Below are 15,808 nucleotides of genomic sequence, written 5' to 3' on the forward strand. Positions count from 1 at the left end.
TTTCATGTTACACAAGTTTAAGTGTTGAAGAGCCCACTCAATATAACAAACAACAGTTTTAGGATCACTAAATACTTGGATTCACTGTATCGTCTGCCGTCCTGCTTCGTAGACTACTGCGATAGTGCTAGATGTTTTAGGACTGTGTGATCATCTGATTATGTGTTAGTGTTTTTAGCATGTCGATGTTCTGTCAGCATGATGTGACGTGTCCTAAACATGCAGTTAGATGTTAGTACATAGCGATGTTCACTTTTTAGCTGCTCCAACATTCAAATTAGCATGTATCTTCTTCAACTATGTACAGATTTCAATGTATGACTCATCATTTGAAATGCTGCACTAACCCTTTCATAATCTGTAAAAAAAAAATATAATAAAAAAGAAAAATACCTGACACATATGTTATGTTATGTTATGTTATGTTAATTTCATTTATAATGCGCCCCCCATCCAACTTGTACATCGGCCCGGGGCGCAGCCCGGGTAAAGGAACAGATAAAGACAAAGACAAGGAACACAGAAAGCAATCAGACACAGACGACTTAAACGTAAAACTCAGGCATACAATTCACAACAAATAGTGAGTAGATTTAGGGAATGTCATTTTGGAAGAGAGAGTTTTTAACATATAGTTGACAAACTGAAGTGTCACAGTCTTAATAGGACAGCAGTCACAACATGCAGTTACATGGAAACATGCAGAGAAACACAGCACAGGGGGGGTATTCCATCAATGTCGCTAAAGGAAAATCCAGGCTTATTTTGTATATTTTGTAAGTCTCGTGACAAAATAAACCTGGATTTCTTTATAAATCTCGCGAGACTTGTCTAAATAAGCCTGGATTTTCCTTTAGCGACGTTGATGGAATACCCCTCAGGCCTGCCTACCTGGTTCACACACAGGCCTCTCTCTGTTGTCCAGGGTCCTGTTGCTGCCAGAGGCTGGACACACACACAGCCACCACAGGAGAGACGTCCACCTGTAGCCCCCTGCCCCCAGCATCGCTGCTGTCCTAGACTACTGCTGTGGTCCTACTGTGATATGCTGCTGTCCCAGGCTGAGAGAGGGCCAGTGGGACACCTCAGCATATCAAGTCTCAGAGAAAGAGAGGCAGAGAGGGCAAGTAGCTCTGTTGTCCTACAGAGAGAGAGAGAGAGAGAGAGAGAGAGAGAGAGAGAGAGAAAGAGAGAGAGAGAGAGAGAGAGAGAGAAAGAGAGAGAGAGAGAAAGAGAGAGAGAGAGAGAGAGAGAGTGAGAGTGAGAGAGAGAGAGAGAGAAAGAGAGAGAGAGAGAGAGAGAGAGAGAGAGAGAGAGAGAGAGAGAGAGAGAGAGAGAGAACGAGAGAGAGAGAGTGAGAGAGAGAGTGAGAAAGAGAGAGAGAGGGAGAAAGAGAGAGAGAGATGGCCGTTGGGGCGCGGGCAGCACTTTCTCTTGTGTGATGAATGATTTAAAGGGCCTCTGAGGTAGAGTGTCATACAGGGGGCCAGGGGGCGATCTAGCCAGGTCAGATTACAATTCCTTTGTCCCACTGGGGAACTGATTACTGATTTAGTTCCTGACATATCATCATCACTTTGTGTTAGGCTTTAGATCCTGACATATCATCATCACTTTGTGGAAGGCTCTCACAACTGCTGAATTCTCTGTTGTCAATGTGATCTGAGTTAGCTGAGGCTAACATTCTCATATTGATCTGAATGTCAATAAATGCAGTGTCTGAAATACAGTACCAGTCAAAGGATTGGACACACATTGTGGGAAAGTGTGTCCAAACTTTTGACTGGTACTGTAAAAAAATAAGCATTCAACACATCAACATTTTTTTTATTCAACATATTTCCATCTATTCACATGAAATTTAGCAGACATTGGTATTAACTCAATAAAACTACGCAACTAAAGACATTGCAACCATAAAAAAAAGTTAAGTGCATTAAAGAGGAATGACACAGGAAAGAAGTATTGAACACGCTAACTGAAATATATTTAGTACTTGGTGGAGAAGACACCTTTATTTTCTTCCTCTTGAAACCAATTGACAGTCTCCTTTGCGGTATGTTTTGGATTGTTGTCCTGCTGGAAGATCCATCCACATCTCATCCTCATCATCCTGGTGGATGGCAACAGATTCTTCTCAAGAATCTCCCGGTACCTGGCTCCATTCATCTTCCCTTCCATAAGGTACCTGGCTCCATTCATCTTCCCTTCCATAAGGTACCTGGCTCCATTCATCTTCCCTTCCATAATTTGGATTCCACCAGTACCATGACAAGAGAAACACTCCATACCATGATGCTTCCACCTCCGAACTTCACTGTAGGTATGGTATTTTTAGGATCATGTAGAGCCATTTCTCTTCCAACCATGGCGTGTCGTATTGTTGCAGAAAAGTTAGATTTCTGTCTTCACATTACATTTACATTACATTCTCCCTGTAATCTACAGGCCATTACTACGCTGCTCAACAATCTTGTTGCGAAGGTCTTGGGAGAGCTCTTTGCCTCTCCCCATCGTGAGATGTTTCTTGCAGGGAAGCTTGGTGAAAAAAGATTTGTTTACTTACATTGAGAGGTGGGAAACCTGGAAGTACTTACCCACCAACATGCACTAACCCAGCTGATTCTAATTAGCACAGACCTAGGAGAACTCATTAGTGGCATAAGCTGGTTTAGTGCTTTTTATTACAGTGTTCAATACTCCACTTTATTGCACATATCTTTTTTATGGTTTGGAATGTTACAATTTAATTATTTCACAATGTATTTAGCTGTGTAGTTTTATTGAGTTTAATACCAATGTCTGGTTTAAACTTCATGTGAATAGCTGCTATGGAAATATGTTACATTTAAAAATGGTTGATGTGTTGAATACTTATTTCCCCCACAGTAACTAACAAGACAGTGTAAATGAGTAGTTTGTCTTATCCAGCGGTGTAAAACATTGCGCTCTCTGTGTACTAAGAAACTGTCAGTTAGTGTCCAAAATCCAAGGTTACAGGTTGGCTGCCCTCTCTATCTTAGAAGTAAACCACATTATCTAATAGTACACATACACTCAATCAATAAGTCACCACTTACCAAAGAAACGGCAACCAAAACAAGAAACCTGTATCAAATAAGATAACCCATTAGCTATATCAAATGTAAGCCTAAAGTGTGTGCATAATATAGGTAAAAAGTAGACCTACTGTGTGTGTGCGTGTGCGTGTGCGTGTGCGTGTGCGTGTGTGTGTGTGTGTGTGTGTGTGTGTGTGTGTGCGTGCGTGTGTGTGTGTGTGTGTGTGTGTGCGCGTGCGTGTGTGTGTGTGTGTGCATACATCATACAAGCTAGCGTGTGTGTATGTGTGCATCATTTGAAGTCGGTATTGATTTTTCTCAGGACTGTTATTGTATTGATATGATGGACTTTGGGTACCTGGAATAACCTGCATTATTTCAACATGGACTCTGCTCTTCTCTCAATGACGACTCCACAGTTACCTAACGCCGTAGCGACGACCTTTCACACACATTCAGGCAGGATATCATCATGACTGGCTGTGCCAGGCAGCTCAATGGTCAACCTGGCAGTGTTGGCATGACGATGCCAGGTTCTGGCCTAGTTGGCTATAGCAATAATGTCCTAGATAGGATTACTCAGTGGCATTTGTAAATAAACAACAGCTTTCTCAATATCCTTCTAGAGGTAAAGTCATATTGAAATACAGTTCTGAGGGCTTAGCCGCGGCTAATATCAATATATATGATGATGCTAATGACATCTGAATTTGACAATAGTTTCATACATTTTTAACCTTCAACATTCATTCTTTTTCCATTTTCCCACTGAAATAACTGGACAATATCAGCCTGGGAACATTTTGACTGACTAACGAACTAGTAAAGGATACAGTATGTTCCATATGAACTATCTATTCACGCTTTCTACTCAAATGTCTGGATAACCCTACCCTGACATGTGACCCTGGGTGAACTCCTGTGGCATTAAAACTACCCCTTAATACAGTATGACATCATACAAGGAGGAATGTGGTATGATGTCTTTGAGATCCCCTTGTGAGTCATGTAGTGGCTGGAGTCGTTGGTCTGTTATCTCCCTGACCCTTCCACGTGTTGTATATTAACACAGGCACAGTTAAAGGACGTCCGCTGATAAGAAGAGCCCTTTATAAGCAGGGTCAGACAGAACAGACAGATGACAGAGCCTGGTGCACAGGTAAGAGCTGGGTGTGTGTGGATGGACTGTCCTGTCTCAATATGCCACATGTGGGGAGGTGTGGAGTGTGTTTAAGTGTGATGAATGATTTCTTATGAACGACAGATTAAAGAGGAACATGTGAAGGTGTTTTCTGTGTCTTTGCTGTTTCATGTCGTGGTGAGTGGTGGTCTTTACGTGTTAGAGAATCATCTATTGATATGCTAATAGTTCAGCATTAATGAACAAGATTTGTTTTGCGTCACGCGGGCTCCGTTTAAACATTGACATGGGTGCGATAATGAGTAAGCTCTCTCACTCACTCATCTCCTACTAGATCGGTTCTAGACAAGAGAGGAGAGGAGAACTTCATTTTCCCTTGTGTTAAATGTATGCATGAGCGTAATACTGTCAAAAGATTGCTGTCAAAAATACTAACACATTTCTGCCTATCCCTCCACAGAGTGAAAGCATGCATTTTGAAGTCGCAATCTTGGCCTTGTCCTTCTTGACAACTGCAGGTTTGTAGTCTCTTCTACTGTAAAAAAATAAAAATAAAAATAAAAAAATAATTGAAATATCATCGGTCACTGCATCAGCTCTCTAAGCTGTTGGGGCACTGACCTATGATTACAATAACGTTGAGTTATGTATTGTCTATATCTGTAGCGTGCTTATTTCCAAGATGTTGTTTGTACATGATTTATATGATTTATATGCTCTCTGTCTGTCTGTCGGTCTGTAGCATACCCCCTCCACCGTGACACCATTGGCAGAGAGGATTCCTGGAGTCAACATGACCACAAGACCAATCATGCTCATCACAAAATAGAGCTCACCAAGGATATCAAGTAAGTCTTTACCGCTGGCTGATTGACATACCTGATGTGATACAGTACAGTGCAGACATCTCCATTGAGTAGTAGATAATGCTTGCTTTTACAGTATATATAAGCAATGTGTAAGCTGACTGTTCTGTGTGTGTACCAGCCTGTATAGGTTATTTGGTACTCGTCATTCATATATTCATTCGTTTATTTATCTATCAATCCTTTGTTTATCTGGAAGAGATACATTATCTCTTTCGGTCCAGGTAAGCAAGGCGTCAGCAAATATTAAAACAAATAGTACAAAACACAACTGTCCATATGCCATAGACGTGTGATAGACAATGTATACTGTAACAGGTGACGGAGCATTGTTTTGAGTGCTTCTATTCTGTGTGTTCAAGTGTGGAGTGGAAGAGCCAGATTGACAGCAGTACCCTGTACAGCCAGCAGGGGAGCAGCGCCAACAACCCCCTGTACGGGGAGATCAGACACAAGCTCAACCAAGAGATCGAGAGGCTGAGGGTGCGTCTGCGTCAGAGGCTCACCGAGCTGAGAGAGAGGCTGTCCCCGTACCCTGACCACCCCACCTCCCAGCCCCAGTCCCCCCCCTCTCCTCTGGCCAGCCTGAGACAGCAACTGACCCCCCTCACCCAGCAGCTCCACACGTCCCTCACCTCCAACACCAAGGGGCTATGCGGTCAGCTCCGCCTCTACATGCAGGGCCTCGAGGCTGCAGAGCGGCATCCGGAGGCGGGGTCTGCCCTCTACAGAGAGGCCGTCCAGTGGATCAGCCACTCCCTGGACGACAGCAGCAATAAGTTCACCGCCGTCATCCAGGACTTCCAGACCCAGATCTCCGGCCTGGTCCACGAGCTCAGGGACGCGGCGGGGGAAGGCGAAGGGGCGGGGCCTTGGAGGGAAGTGAGCGTCCGAGTGGAGCAGGAAGTGAACGCGTTTACTCTGGAGGTGCTGCGGAGGGTAGGGGCGCTCAAGGCGGAGCTCGCCACTCTCCTGCTGTCCACCGCGCAGCCGAGCAGAGAGGAGATCTCGAACCGTATGGAGCAGTTCTGCGAGAGCGCCGCCCTGCAGAATAAGATGTTCCAGGGTAGGATAGGGAAACAGGCCCTGGAGGGGCTGGAGCAAGAGCAGCAGGGTCAGCCAGGCCAGCAGGGGGCAGCGCAGGCTCCCAGTGACTCTCCCTCTCTACAGCCCGACGGCCAGGGCTCGATAGAGGAAGACTTCTCTGCTAAACTTTCTGCTCTCCTCCAGGACATTCTGCATACAGTGCAGTGAAGAGAGCGCCTCGTTTTGGAGACGCAGTTTGTTTCCCCTGGTCTTGGTAAAGTTCTGTGTTGTTCTACCCACTAGTGGCTGAAGTTAGGAACGGGGGAGAGACAGCCGACCCGAGATCTCAGCCTGGGAACTTTGCCCCAGAGACTCTCCCACACCACAATGACATCATCATGTTCCATTGTTTGTGTGTGTGTGTGTGTGTGTGTGTGTGTGTGTGTGTGTGTGTGTGTGTGTGTGTGTGTGTGTGTGTGTGAGAGATGAAATTGAAGTAAATAGTGTATATTGTTACAGATGTTTGTTGGGTTCTTTGTTGTCGTTTTTATTGTACTGAGCTATAAAATCACAGACACCTTTACACTTTGAATTCATATTAAAAGTATTTAGTAGGAGTATTTTTCTAAAAGAATGTACAGAGCAGCAATAGGTATGCGTTTATACATGACAATGACATTGGAATAAGAATTCAGATTAATGCAACAGGCACTTTAACAGTTCCCACAGTCTAGAATATAGGTTAAAACCTGTTGATTTTGCCTCATTTTGTATATCATGAGCAATGAGCATAACATATTCAACAGATACAATTCTATGGTTATTTACATACATGGTTTTTCCTTCATTACCTGTAAATGATAATCAGTTATGAGAAGTATATTCAATTACATTAGTCTTCTACAGACAATAAACATAAGTGAAACAGTAGAAGATCCCCTTTATTGTTTTTTTAGGAACCGTCAATTAGTTCTGGGTAGAACATTGACATCACACACCCTATCAGCCTGGATCTGATCTGAACAGGATGAAGGTGATTGGTCAGGAGGACAGGTTGGTCATCAGTCATAGGTACGGAGCAGCCCTCCCGGCCAATAGAACTTCTTCACGACAAACCATGTCCCCAGAACCAGCAGGGCCGCGGCTGCAGAACCAAGCACGACTCCCACCACCAGGCCCGTCGGGTCAAACCCCTCCTTGTCAGCCGACAGGTCATCACCACCTACTGCACGCAGAGGAAACGGAAACCATAGTTTGCAGTGTGCTTTAAATCACACATGTATTCTCCTCTCATAGATATAGAAACACAGATTTGACACTTGAGTGTAGCAGTGGAACTGAACTCACCAGAGGCATCTGCAGTGGGTCTGTCTACTGGGGGAGGCAACAGTGAGAATGTCATTATGGTCATAATGTTCCATAGAGTTTATTCATTCATTCATTTATTCGTTTTCTTGATGTTTTTTCCCAGCACTGTATGTACAGTATGTCTGGGTTTAAACAGCGGAGATTCTCAGTATTTATTTGATGGTATTTGTGCATAGTCCCCCTGTTTTAAGGTACCCAAAGGTAATGGGACAATTGACTTCAGTTATCACGTGAGTGGGCATAAGAGAGCTGTTAGTGTCTAGTATTGATTCTAGGCTTTGCATTTGCCTTTGGAGTCTGCTGTTGTTGTCTGTCAACATGAGGATCCAATGAGGTGTCAATGAAAGTTAAGCTCTTTATCTCTGCTTAGTGATTTCAGGTGGACCAACACCGACAAAGGTTCCATCTCACAAAACATAATGGAATGTAAAAACTGACGCTCAATATCTCTGAACTGCCCTAAACGGAGATAGAACCTTATAATTCTAAGCTCACGATATGTTAAATATTATGTAGTATTATGTGCTCTTATTAGGCTGAACAATCTGAAAGAGAGAAAGAGAAACATACCCAAAACCTAAAGGCTTGCCAGAGTCTACAGTTTAGAACATCATAAAAAAAAAGAAAAGCACTGTATGTATGTACATTATTTCTCTGCCACCAGGACTCACCTTCTCGAGCAGTGAAGAGGGGTCCGATAGACAAAGTAGCCGACTCCATGGACTCTGAACCAAACGGTGAGACGGATCTCTTCCTTCTCTTGCTGCAGGCCTGTGACATAGACAGTCTGTTAGATAACAGGTCTGGGACTGTTAGATGACAGACTACATGAACAAAATCATATTACATGAACATCTACTTACATCCAGCAGCTCCTGACATTTGTTGGGTTCACACAGCCTGAGGATGCAGTGCAAGAAGATGCTAGACTTGTCCTGGCTACGGTGTTCCACGAAACGGAACGCCTCGAAGGAGAACCGGGAGGTCTTGTCGATGCCGTTCTTTTCGATGGTGGTCCGCACGTTCTTAGAACACCTGGATAGGAAAGGGATAATTACCATGAGGTTGTAGGCAACGCCTCACACCTACTGCTATCATGTACTGTATGCCATAATGTGAATGTTTGTCTTGACACTAAAGCTTCTGCCTACGGTATGCCTATGGTGTTGGCCACTGGCGGACTCAGGGTGGGGGCAGGGGGGGCGACCGCCCCTCCTAGTGCCCCCGCGGTTGAAAAACGTCTCGCTTTTGAGTGGCAGAAATGAGAGGACGTGCCCTATTGCTGCCCCTCCAATGGTCTAAACTTGACCATGTGCCCCCACGGTTGAAAAACGTTGCACTAAAGTGCCCTTTTGAGTGGCAAAATTAGAGGATGTGCCCTATTGGCTGCCCTTCCAATGGTCTAAACTTGACCATGTGCACTGATGGGGTCCCATGTTGTGCAGTAGGTGCCCTTTTTTTCTTTTCGCCCCTGCCCTTCAAACAGTTTGAGTCCGCCACTGGTGTTGGCGCTACAGCAACACAAGTCTTCATGTCCCAGGCAGGGTTGCTTCACTGACCTACCTATCTTACACACAAATACGTTTCTACATCAGAGTGTTGAGGGTGGTGAGGAGACGGCTGGAGGACGTTGTAATCATACCCTATGAAGAAGTTGTGCTGCTCACTGGTGCTCACGTTGTAAGCCGACGGAGTGGCAAAGCAGTGGTCCAGAAGCAGATTAAAACTGGAAAAGCCAAGGTGGAGACAGGTTAATGTCATAGAAATATACTATAGTGTTGGATCATGATGATAGTAATATGACAACAACATACAGTCATGAACAAAAATATTGCACTTTTCTGTCAGATAATGCACCACTTCTCCCAGAAAATGGTTGCAGTTACAAATGCTTTGGCATTCACATGTTTATTTCTTTTGTTTGCATTGGAACAACACAAAAAAGCAGAGGAAGGAAAAGGCACATCTGATCATCATTCCACACACCCAATAGGGGTGCCGATATTTTTGTCCAGGACTGTACGTAAACCAACAGAGCATTTATGTGGAATCATCACATAGAACCATTGATTCAGATGAACAACTTAGAAACAGAAGAAGTTCTTACTTCCCAGTGAGATTGATGGCCTTGACCTCCACGTAGATCTTAGTTCTCAGCCCCAGTCCAGTGGCTGGCACCACCAGTGGATGGCCATAGTCAGTGTCCTAGAGACCACATCACAACACAGGAGAGAGAAGGAGTCAGGAAAAGCTCTTGTTCTGAATGGCAGGTGGTATTCATACGATTCATTCTATTCTACCAAAGATAAACTGCTGAAAAAGATCATTGACCATTCCTAGATGATTAGTAGATCCCATCAACATCGCTAAAGGAAAATCCAGGTTTATTTTGATAACTCCTGCGAGATTTATTTAAAAATCCAGATTTATTTTGATAAATCTCACAAAATGTATCAAAACAAGTCAGGATTTTCCTTTAGTGACATTGATGGAATATATTAAAATGTTTGGCATTTAGCAGACGCCTTATTCCAAAGCGACTTACAATCGATACATTAGACTAAGCAACTAAATCATCAATTCACCAGTCATAGCAGGAAGAGTAATCTAGCTCAGGCCAGGGGCCATTGGCAGTCATTGTGATAGAAGAAGAAAGAAAGAAAGATTTTGTGGGGGGTTTTTGACACTGGAGAAAAAGTACAAGGGGGGAAGGTAGACATTTTAGGAGACACAGTATAGGGGGAAGCAGTTGTCTCAGGAGACACAGTGCGGGGGGTAGTAGATGTCTGTAGACGTATCCTTCTGAAGTTGTAAAGGAAGAATCTGCAGGAGCGTGCTGTCGCTGCAATGTTCTCCACACAGGATAAGCGGTTGTCCAGGATCACTCCAAGGTTCTTGGCTGTCTGGGAGGGGGTTACAGTAGAGTTCTCCACTGTGATGGAGATGTCTTGGAGAGAGCAGGCTTTCCCAGGGATGAAGAGTAGCTTGGTCTTGTTAAGGTTGAGGTTGAGATGGTGGGCTGACATCCATGTAGAGATGTCAGCGAGACATGCAGAGACACGTGTTGCCATATGTAGGTCAGAGGGGGGGAAGGACAGGAAGAGTTGAGTGTCATCTGCGTAGCTGTGGTAGGAGAACCTGTGTGAGGAGATTACCAAGCCAAGAAACTTGGTATAGAGGGAGAACAGTAGGGGCCCTAGGACAGAGCCCTGGGGTACCCCAGTGGTGAGGGTTCGTGAATACCCCCCCCCCTGCACTTACATTGTACACACTCATACGGAGGGTGTCGATGAACGTCCCGTTATTATCACTGGTGGCCACTGAGACTGAAGACCTGAGATGGAGAAATTTGAGAGATGGAGAGAGAGAGAAGAGATGAAGGAGGGGGAGAAAGAAAGAAGAAAACATGTCATGGTTTAGTTACTGATAAGGAGGAGATGCTAAGAAATTGTCATGAAATTGTCAGAAAGTTCCTAGCCATGACCATTCTGTTATCAAACAAAGTGGCGACTCACGCGACGATCTGAGTGTTGTTGAGCAGGTACTCCAGCGGGTAGCGGCAGGAGAAGTGGTAGTAGAGGTCAGTGGAGTAGCTGATGATCCCCTCAGAGGAGCTGGGCGTGTCGATGTACCCTGTGATGATCACCGACTGGATACTGGAGAACATGCTGAACGCACCAGAAGAATCAGGAGCTTCGTCCACTATCTAGGGGTCAACATGTAGACACAGATCAGCATCACTATAGATTCTAGGGGTCAACATGGAGATACAGATCAGCACACTGTGATGTTAGAATTATAAGGTTCTATTTCCATTTTTGTCAAAATTGAGTTTTTTACATAATCTGATCCATTAAGTGTTTATTAATGCCTGTGTGGTGTTGTTTTTTAAATGTTGACATTTTTGAGTTAGTAATTAATAAAATACAAAGGTTCCATCTCACAGAACATAATGGAATGTAAAAACTTTGACGCTCAATATCTCTGAACTACCCTAAACGGAGATAGAACCTTATAATTCTAAGTTCACGACACCAAGAGCAATTACTGCAGGGGGGGGGAGGCTGGTGGAGGCAGTAATGTCGATTTTTTTTTTAGGGCATTTTTTGCTTTATTGGAATAGAGACAGTAGAGTGTGACAGGAAGGATTGGGTGAGAGAAAGGGGATGACATGCGAGATATGTCGATGGCTGAAATCGAACCAGAGACCTTGCGATGACATGGCATAAGTGTGCTAGCTACGCCACTTACACACCGGAGGCAGTAGTATTTGACCACTCCTCGTTCCATTCCATGCATTACAATGAGCCAATCCTATGATGTCTGCCTCTGCCAACCTCCCTGAGGTACAGTAATGCCATTTTGCACACCAGCACAGTCCACAATAAAAATAAAGTAACTAGCCTTGAGAACCTATGGTTCTCGAGCCTACTGCATCTGCGTGTGGTTCTCCAGCTGCACAGCCGCAGAGAGGAATGCGCTACAGAGAGTCGTGAGAACGGCCCAGAAGATCACCGGCGCCCCCCTCCCCTCTCTGGAAGAGCTGTACAACACACGCTGCCTCAGGAAGGCCTCCAAGATCTCCAGAGACCCATCCCACCCTGGGAACGAACACTTTGCTCGGCTGCCCTCGGACAGGCGGTACAGGACCATGGCCGCAAGGACAAACAGACTAAAGCTCAGCTTCTACCCCAGGGCCATCCAGGCCCTGAACACAGCAAAGACCTAGGTTCTGGGCCCTGGACAGTCTGGACGGATTGATGGCAGCTGCTGGATTGAAAAATCAGGTGTAGTGCTGAGGCACAAATGTGAACATGCAAACTGCGACACTTTAAATGAATGTGCAATAACACTATGTGCAATATGACAACCCTAGGGTACATAAGGTTGCAGAGAAATAGGAAATGTTAGAATAGGTATAGCATAGAGTACAGCACAGTGTTTTATCTGTACAGTATAGTATAGTGGATAGTGTACATAGCCTTTATTTATGTAAACCAGCTCCTTTCCCTTCTTGTCTTTTTTTTTTTTTTTTCTTTCCTAGCACCAGGGGAGCCACCCCTCCCAAATGTCGTTGTTTGGTACCTGTACTATATCAATGACAATAAAGACCATTCATTCATTCATTCATAATGGCCCATACGGCCATCTCCTGTTTCTGTAGCGTGAGGCGGCTTATACCCCAATCCAAGTACACCCCCTGGACATGACGCTGGTATTGCTTGTACCCCAATCCAACCCTTAATGCTGAGTGCCAAGCAGGGAGGCATTGGGTACCATTTTCATAGTCTTCGGTCTCTCACCTGTAGTGACTGTCGACAGGGGTTTTCCTGGCTGTGATTGACAGGCAGCTGGTAGCGTATGACAGGCGGCTCCACGCTGTTGTCGATGGTGCCTTGGCATTGAGTCTTGTTGTGCTCCCCGTTCAGAGCCAGACCATTGGGATCAAAGCCTGCCCACTGGGCTGTACATAGGTTGACCTCCAGAGTGATCATGCTGGTACCACAGTCCACTGTCAGGTCTGTGTTGTCTGGAGGAGAGGAGAAAAGAAGAGAGGAGAAGAGAGGAGAGAACAGGAGAGGAGAGAAGGGGAGAGGAGAGGAAGGGAGAGAAAAGGGAGAGGAAGGGAGGAGAGGAGAGGAGAGGAGAGGAGCGGAGAGGATAGGAGCGGAGAGGAGACAGTGAAATACATATAGAAATATAGCCACTATCCTCCCAGCAAAATATTTAAAGTTTAAAGTTCCTCTGGAGATCAAACGTAAAGAGATGAAATGTAAAGTGATCAAACGTAAAGAGATCAAATGTAAAGTGATCAAAGGTGCAACAGCCTTCAGATGCACATCAACTAATCTTCCTTTATAATGCATCTTTTTAATAACATGTTGCTGTGATTTAGGCTACATTAAAGCCTGATCACAGTTCGAAATATGTTATGAATGAAAGCCATGCATACATGGATGAATAGAAAGATTTGAATATTTCATAGCAATACATTTCATAAAACTTAAAACAAAGTTGCCTTTGCATTCTCTTGCACACGCTACACACCACCAGACATGGGCTGTAGGCTACGACCCACCGGCGACCCTCCGTTTGCTACGCATGTCAGTAGAACTTGGTAATATCATTAATTTGCGTTAAAAACAATTAACACATTAAGGTTTCCAAATGAATCACAAGCGTTAACATTGACGACCCCAATTTAAACGTAATGTACATCCAACCAACAAAAATCCACAAGAAGATATGCTTGTTGAGGTAGTAGCAACAGTTACTGGTGGCTGAGGCATATTATTTTTGTAATATATAAATTATTTTGTGCAAATTCTGGTTGTGTGCCGACCATCAAGTGTAATTTTTGTTGATGATGAATAGGGGGCAGGTAATTATAAGATTTTTCTTCTTCCTGCTCCTTTTCTGCCCATGGGGAAATTAATTAATTGTATAGGACACATAAAAATGTATGACATGTATGACAATCTCATGTGCAAAAATAAATAAATGAAATGAAATGAAATGAAAAAAGAGCCTGATCAGGTGTAACGTACCTGGGATCCTCTCATCCTGGGAGGTGCAGTTGTAGGTGACAGAGAGAGCTGACTGGAGGAGCAGCACAGTCACAGAGAGGAGCAGGGAGAACATCACAACTACTAGGGAGAGAGGAAGACACGGACACACTCAGAAAACATACTGTACAACATACTGTACACAACAGCAAGAAGAAATACACTGATCTTCAACAAGGCTTGGCAGCAGTAAGAGATCATGATACAATACATATTGATCATAAAGTGTGAATGACAATGCTGTTATGGTTCAGAGTGGTTTAGAAAAAATAAAAAATAAAAAATAATAATAATGAGATCACAGTGACGTTTTTCAATTTTTTTAAAAACATTTTGTGAGCTTAGAATGATATGGTTCTATCTCCGTTTAGGGTAGTTCAGAGATATTGAGCGTCAAAGTTTTTACATTCCATTATGTTCTGTGAGATGGAACCTTTTGTGAGATGGAACCTCAAAAATGTCAACATTTTTAAAAATAACACCACACAGGCATTAATAAACACCTAATGGATCAGATTATGTAAAAAAACTCAATTTTGACAAAAATGGAGATAGAACCTTATAATTCTAACGTCACGATTTGAGTCTGACTATTCAAAGCTAAAGCATGTGAGTTGAGTGTGAAGGGTTCCTACCTGGTTGGTACCTGAGCAGGTGTTCCTGTCTGGGCAGGGTGGTGGGATGTACCTTATATAGTGTTTAACCCCGCTTTGACATCTAATATCATAGGGGTGTGACACACACACACACACACACACACACACACACACACATAACACCTCAGCCTCTGCAGGAAACTCACCTCATTGCCAGAATGGTTAATAATAATAATAATAATAATAATAATAATAATAACTTACATTTATATAGCGCCTTTCAAAAACTCAAGGACGCTGTACAAGGGGATGAAACGGACAGACAAAACAGAAAACAAACAAAGCAAAAACTAGAACAATGACTAGGGGCCAAATGCCTTGGAGAACAGATGGGTTTTGAGGGCTAGTTTGAAGGAGTCCAGGGTGGTTCCTCAAACCAGCAGCGCAGGTGGACACAGGTGGACTGACTGTGTCAGTGGATTTTGACATCTATCCTCCAAGTTAACATGTATCGGCTGTTTCATGTTACAGCTTCTCTGGAACAAATGGGTGATTTAAGGAGCATTGTTGTTGTAGGGAACATAAACTGTATGTCGGTTAAATGGCAACCAATTAGATTAATTTAAACATCCAACATAATACATTGTATTTCTATAAATTAATCAGTGTAGGCTGCAGAGGGCAATATTCTTAACTGATTTGGTGAATGAAGATACTTTGAGTTATACATGATTCAGTGCACTGCAAGCCCTTTCATTTGCACTTTATAAAGATTGCTTGAAATAATGGGCAGAATAGAGTATTCCACAATTATAGCTCTAATTAAGAGTCGACAATAAGATCACAGAGAAAATTCTGCAAATTAAAACTGCATCTCAACCACACGTCATTCCAAAAGCTAGCTTGAGACATGGGCGTGTCTATGACGTATGTTTTCAGACACATTGATATCATCGCACAAAACCTATTCATCCAAAACACCAAAGAACCACCAGTGTGACCTTTTCCCACCTCTTATCAAACTAATCCAAAACAGGGAAATTATAGCTACGAATGCATTTCTGGATGTGTATGTTGTAAAGTGCAAAAGAGTCATGAGAATTAAAAACTATGAATGCTTAGGTAAGGTGATCGGACCCGCCATGAGCGATGAAACACACAGGTTCTTAAAATAACCGTTGTTCGT

At 43.6% G+C, this 15,808-nt stretch overlaps 2 protein-coding genes across 3 annotated transcripts; one reads left to right on the top strand and one right to left on the bottom strand.

Moving 5' to 3' along the window:
• Positions 1-4,170: 4,170 nt before the first annotated feature.
• LOC308174288 (uncharacterized protein) lies at positions 4,171-6,675 on the top strand. Of its 2 annotated transcripts, none has more exons than XM_080549363.1 (4): positions 4,171-4,218; positions 4,661-4,718; positions 4,943-5,048; positions 5,429-6,675. In XM_080549363.1, exons 1-4 carry the CDS (start codon positions 4,198-4,200, stop codon positions 6,318-6,320), a joined length of 1,077 nt encoding a protein of 358 aa, XP_080405489.1. In that variant the 5' UTR covers positions 4,171-4,197; the 3' UTR covers positions 6,321-6,675. The 2 variants fall into 2 exon arrangements, with proteins under 2 accessions (XP_080405489.1, XP_080405488.1); XM_080549362.1 differs by lacking the exon at positions 4,171-4,218 and adding an exon at positions 4,228-4,377.
• Positions 6,676-7,153: 478 nt separating this feature from the next.
• LOC308173893 (zona pellucida-like domain-containing protein 1) lies at positions 7,154-14,102 on the bottom strand (the record flags this gene model as incomplete). Its single annotated transcript, XM_080548946.1, has 9 exons — positions 7,154-7,314; positions 8,132-8,231; positions 8,324-8,495; positions 9,103-9,186; positions 9,568-9,665; positions 10,722-10,794; positions 10,976-11,166; positions 12,764-12,990; positions 14,009-14,102. The coding sequence occupies 9 exons, from the start codon at positions 14,100-14,102 to the stop codon at positions 7,154-7,156; spliced, it is 1,200 nt and encodes a 399-aa protein (XP_080405072.1).
• Positions 14,103-15,808: the final 1,706 nt, after the last annotated feature.

This window comes from Nansenia antarctica, assembly GCF_963989245.1.
Source record: "Nansenia antarctica genome assembly, chromosome: 19".
Taxonomy (NCBI): domain Eukaryota; kingdom Metazoa; phylum Chordata; class Actinopteri; order Argentiniformes; family Microstomatidae; genus Nansenia; species Nansenia antarctica.

Excerpts from the sequence above, each read along its gene's own strand:
- LOC308174288 (XM_080549362.1), top strand. The coding sequence starts at position 4,303 with ATGATTTCTTATGAACGACAGATTAAAGAGGAACATGTGAAGGTGTTT. Across the intron at positions 4,719-4,942 it reads GTCCTTCTTGACAACTGCAG|CATACCCCCTCCACCGTGAC; the intron begins GTTTGTAGTCTC and ends GTCGGTCTGTAG. Across the intron at positions 5,049-5,428 it reads GAGCTCACCAAGGATATCAA|TGTGGAGTGGAAGAGCCAGA; the intron begins GTAAGTCTTTAC and ends TGTGTGTTCAAG.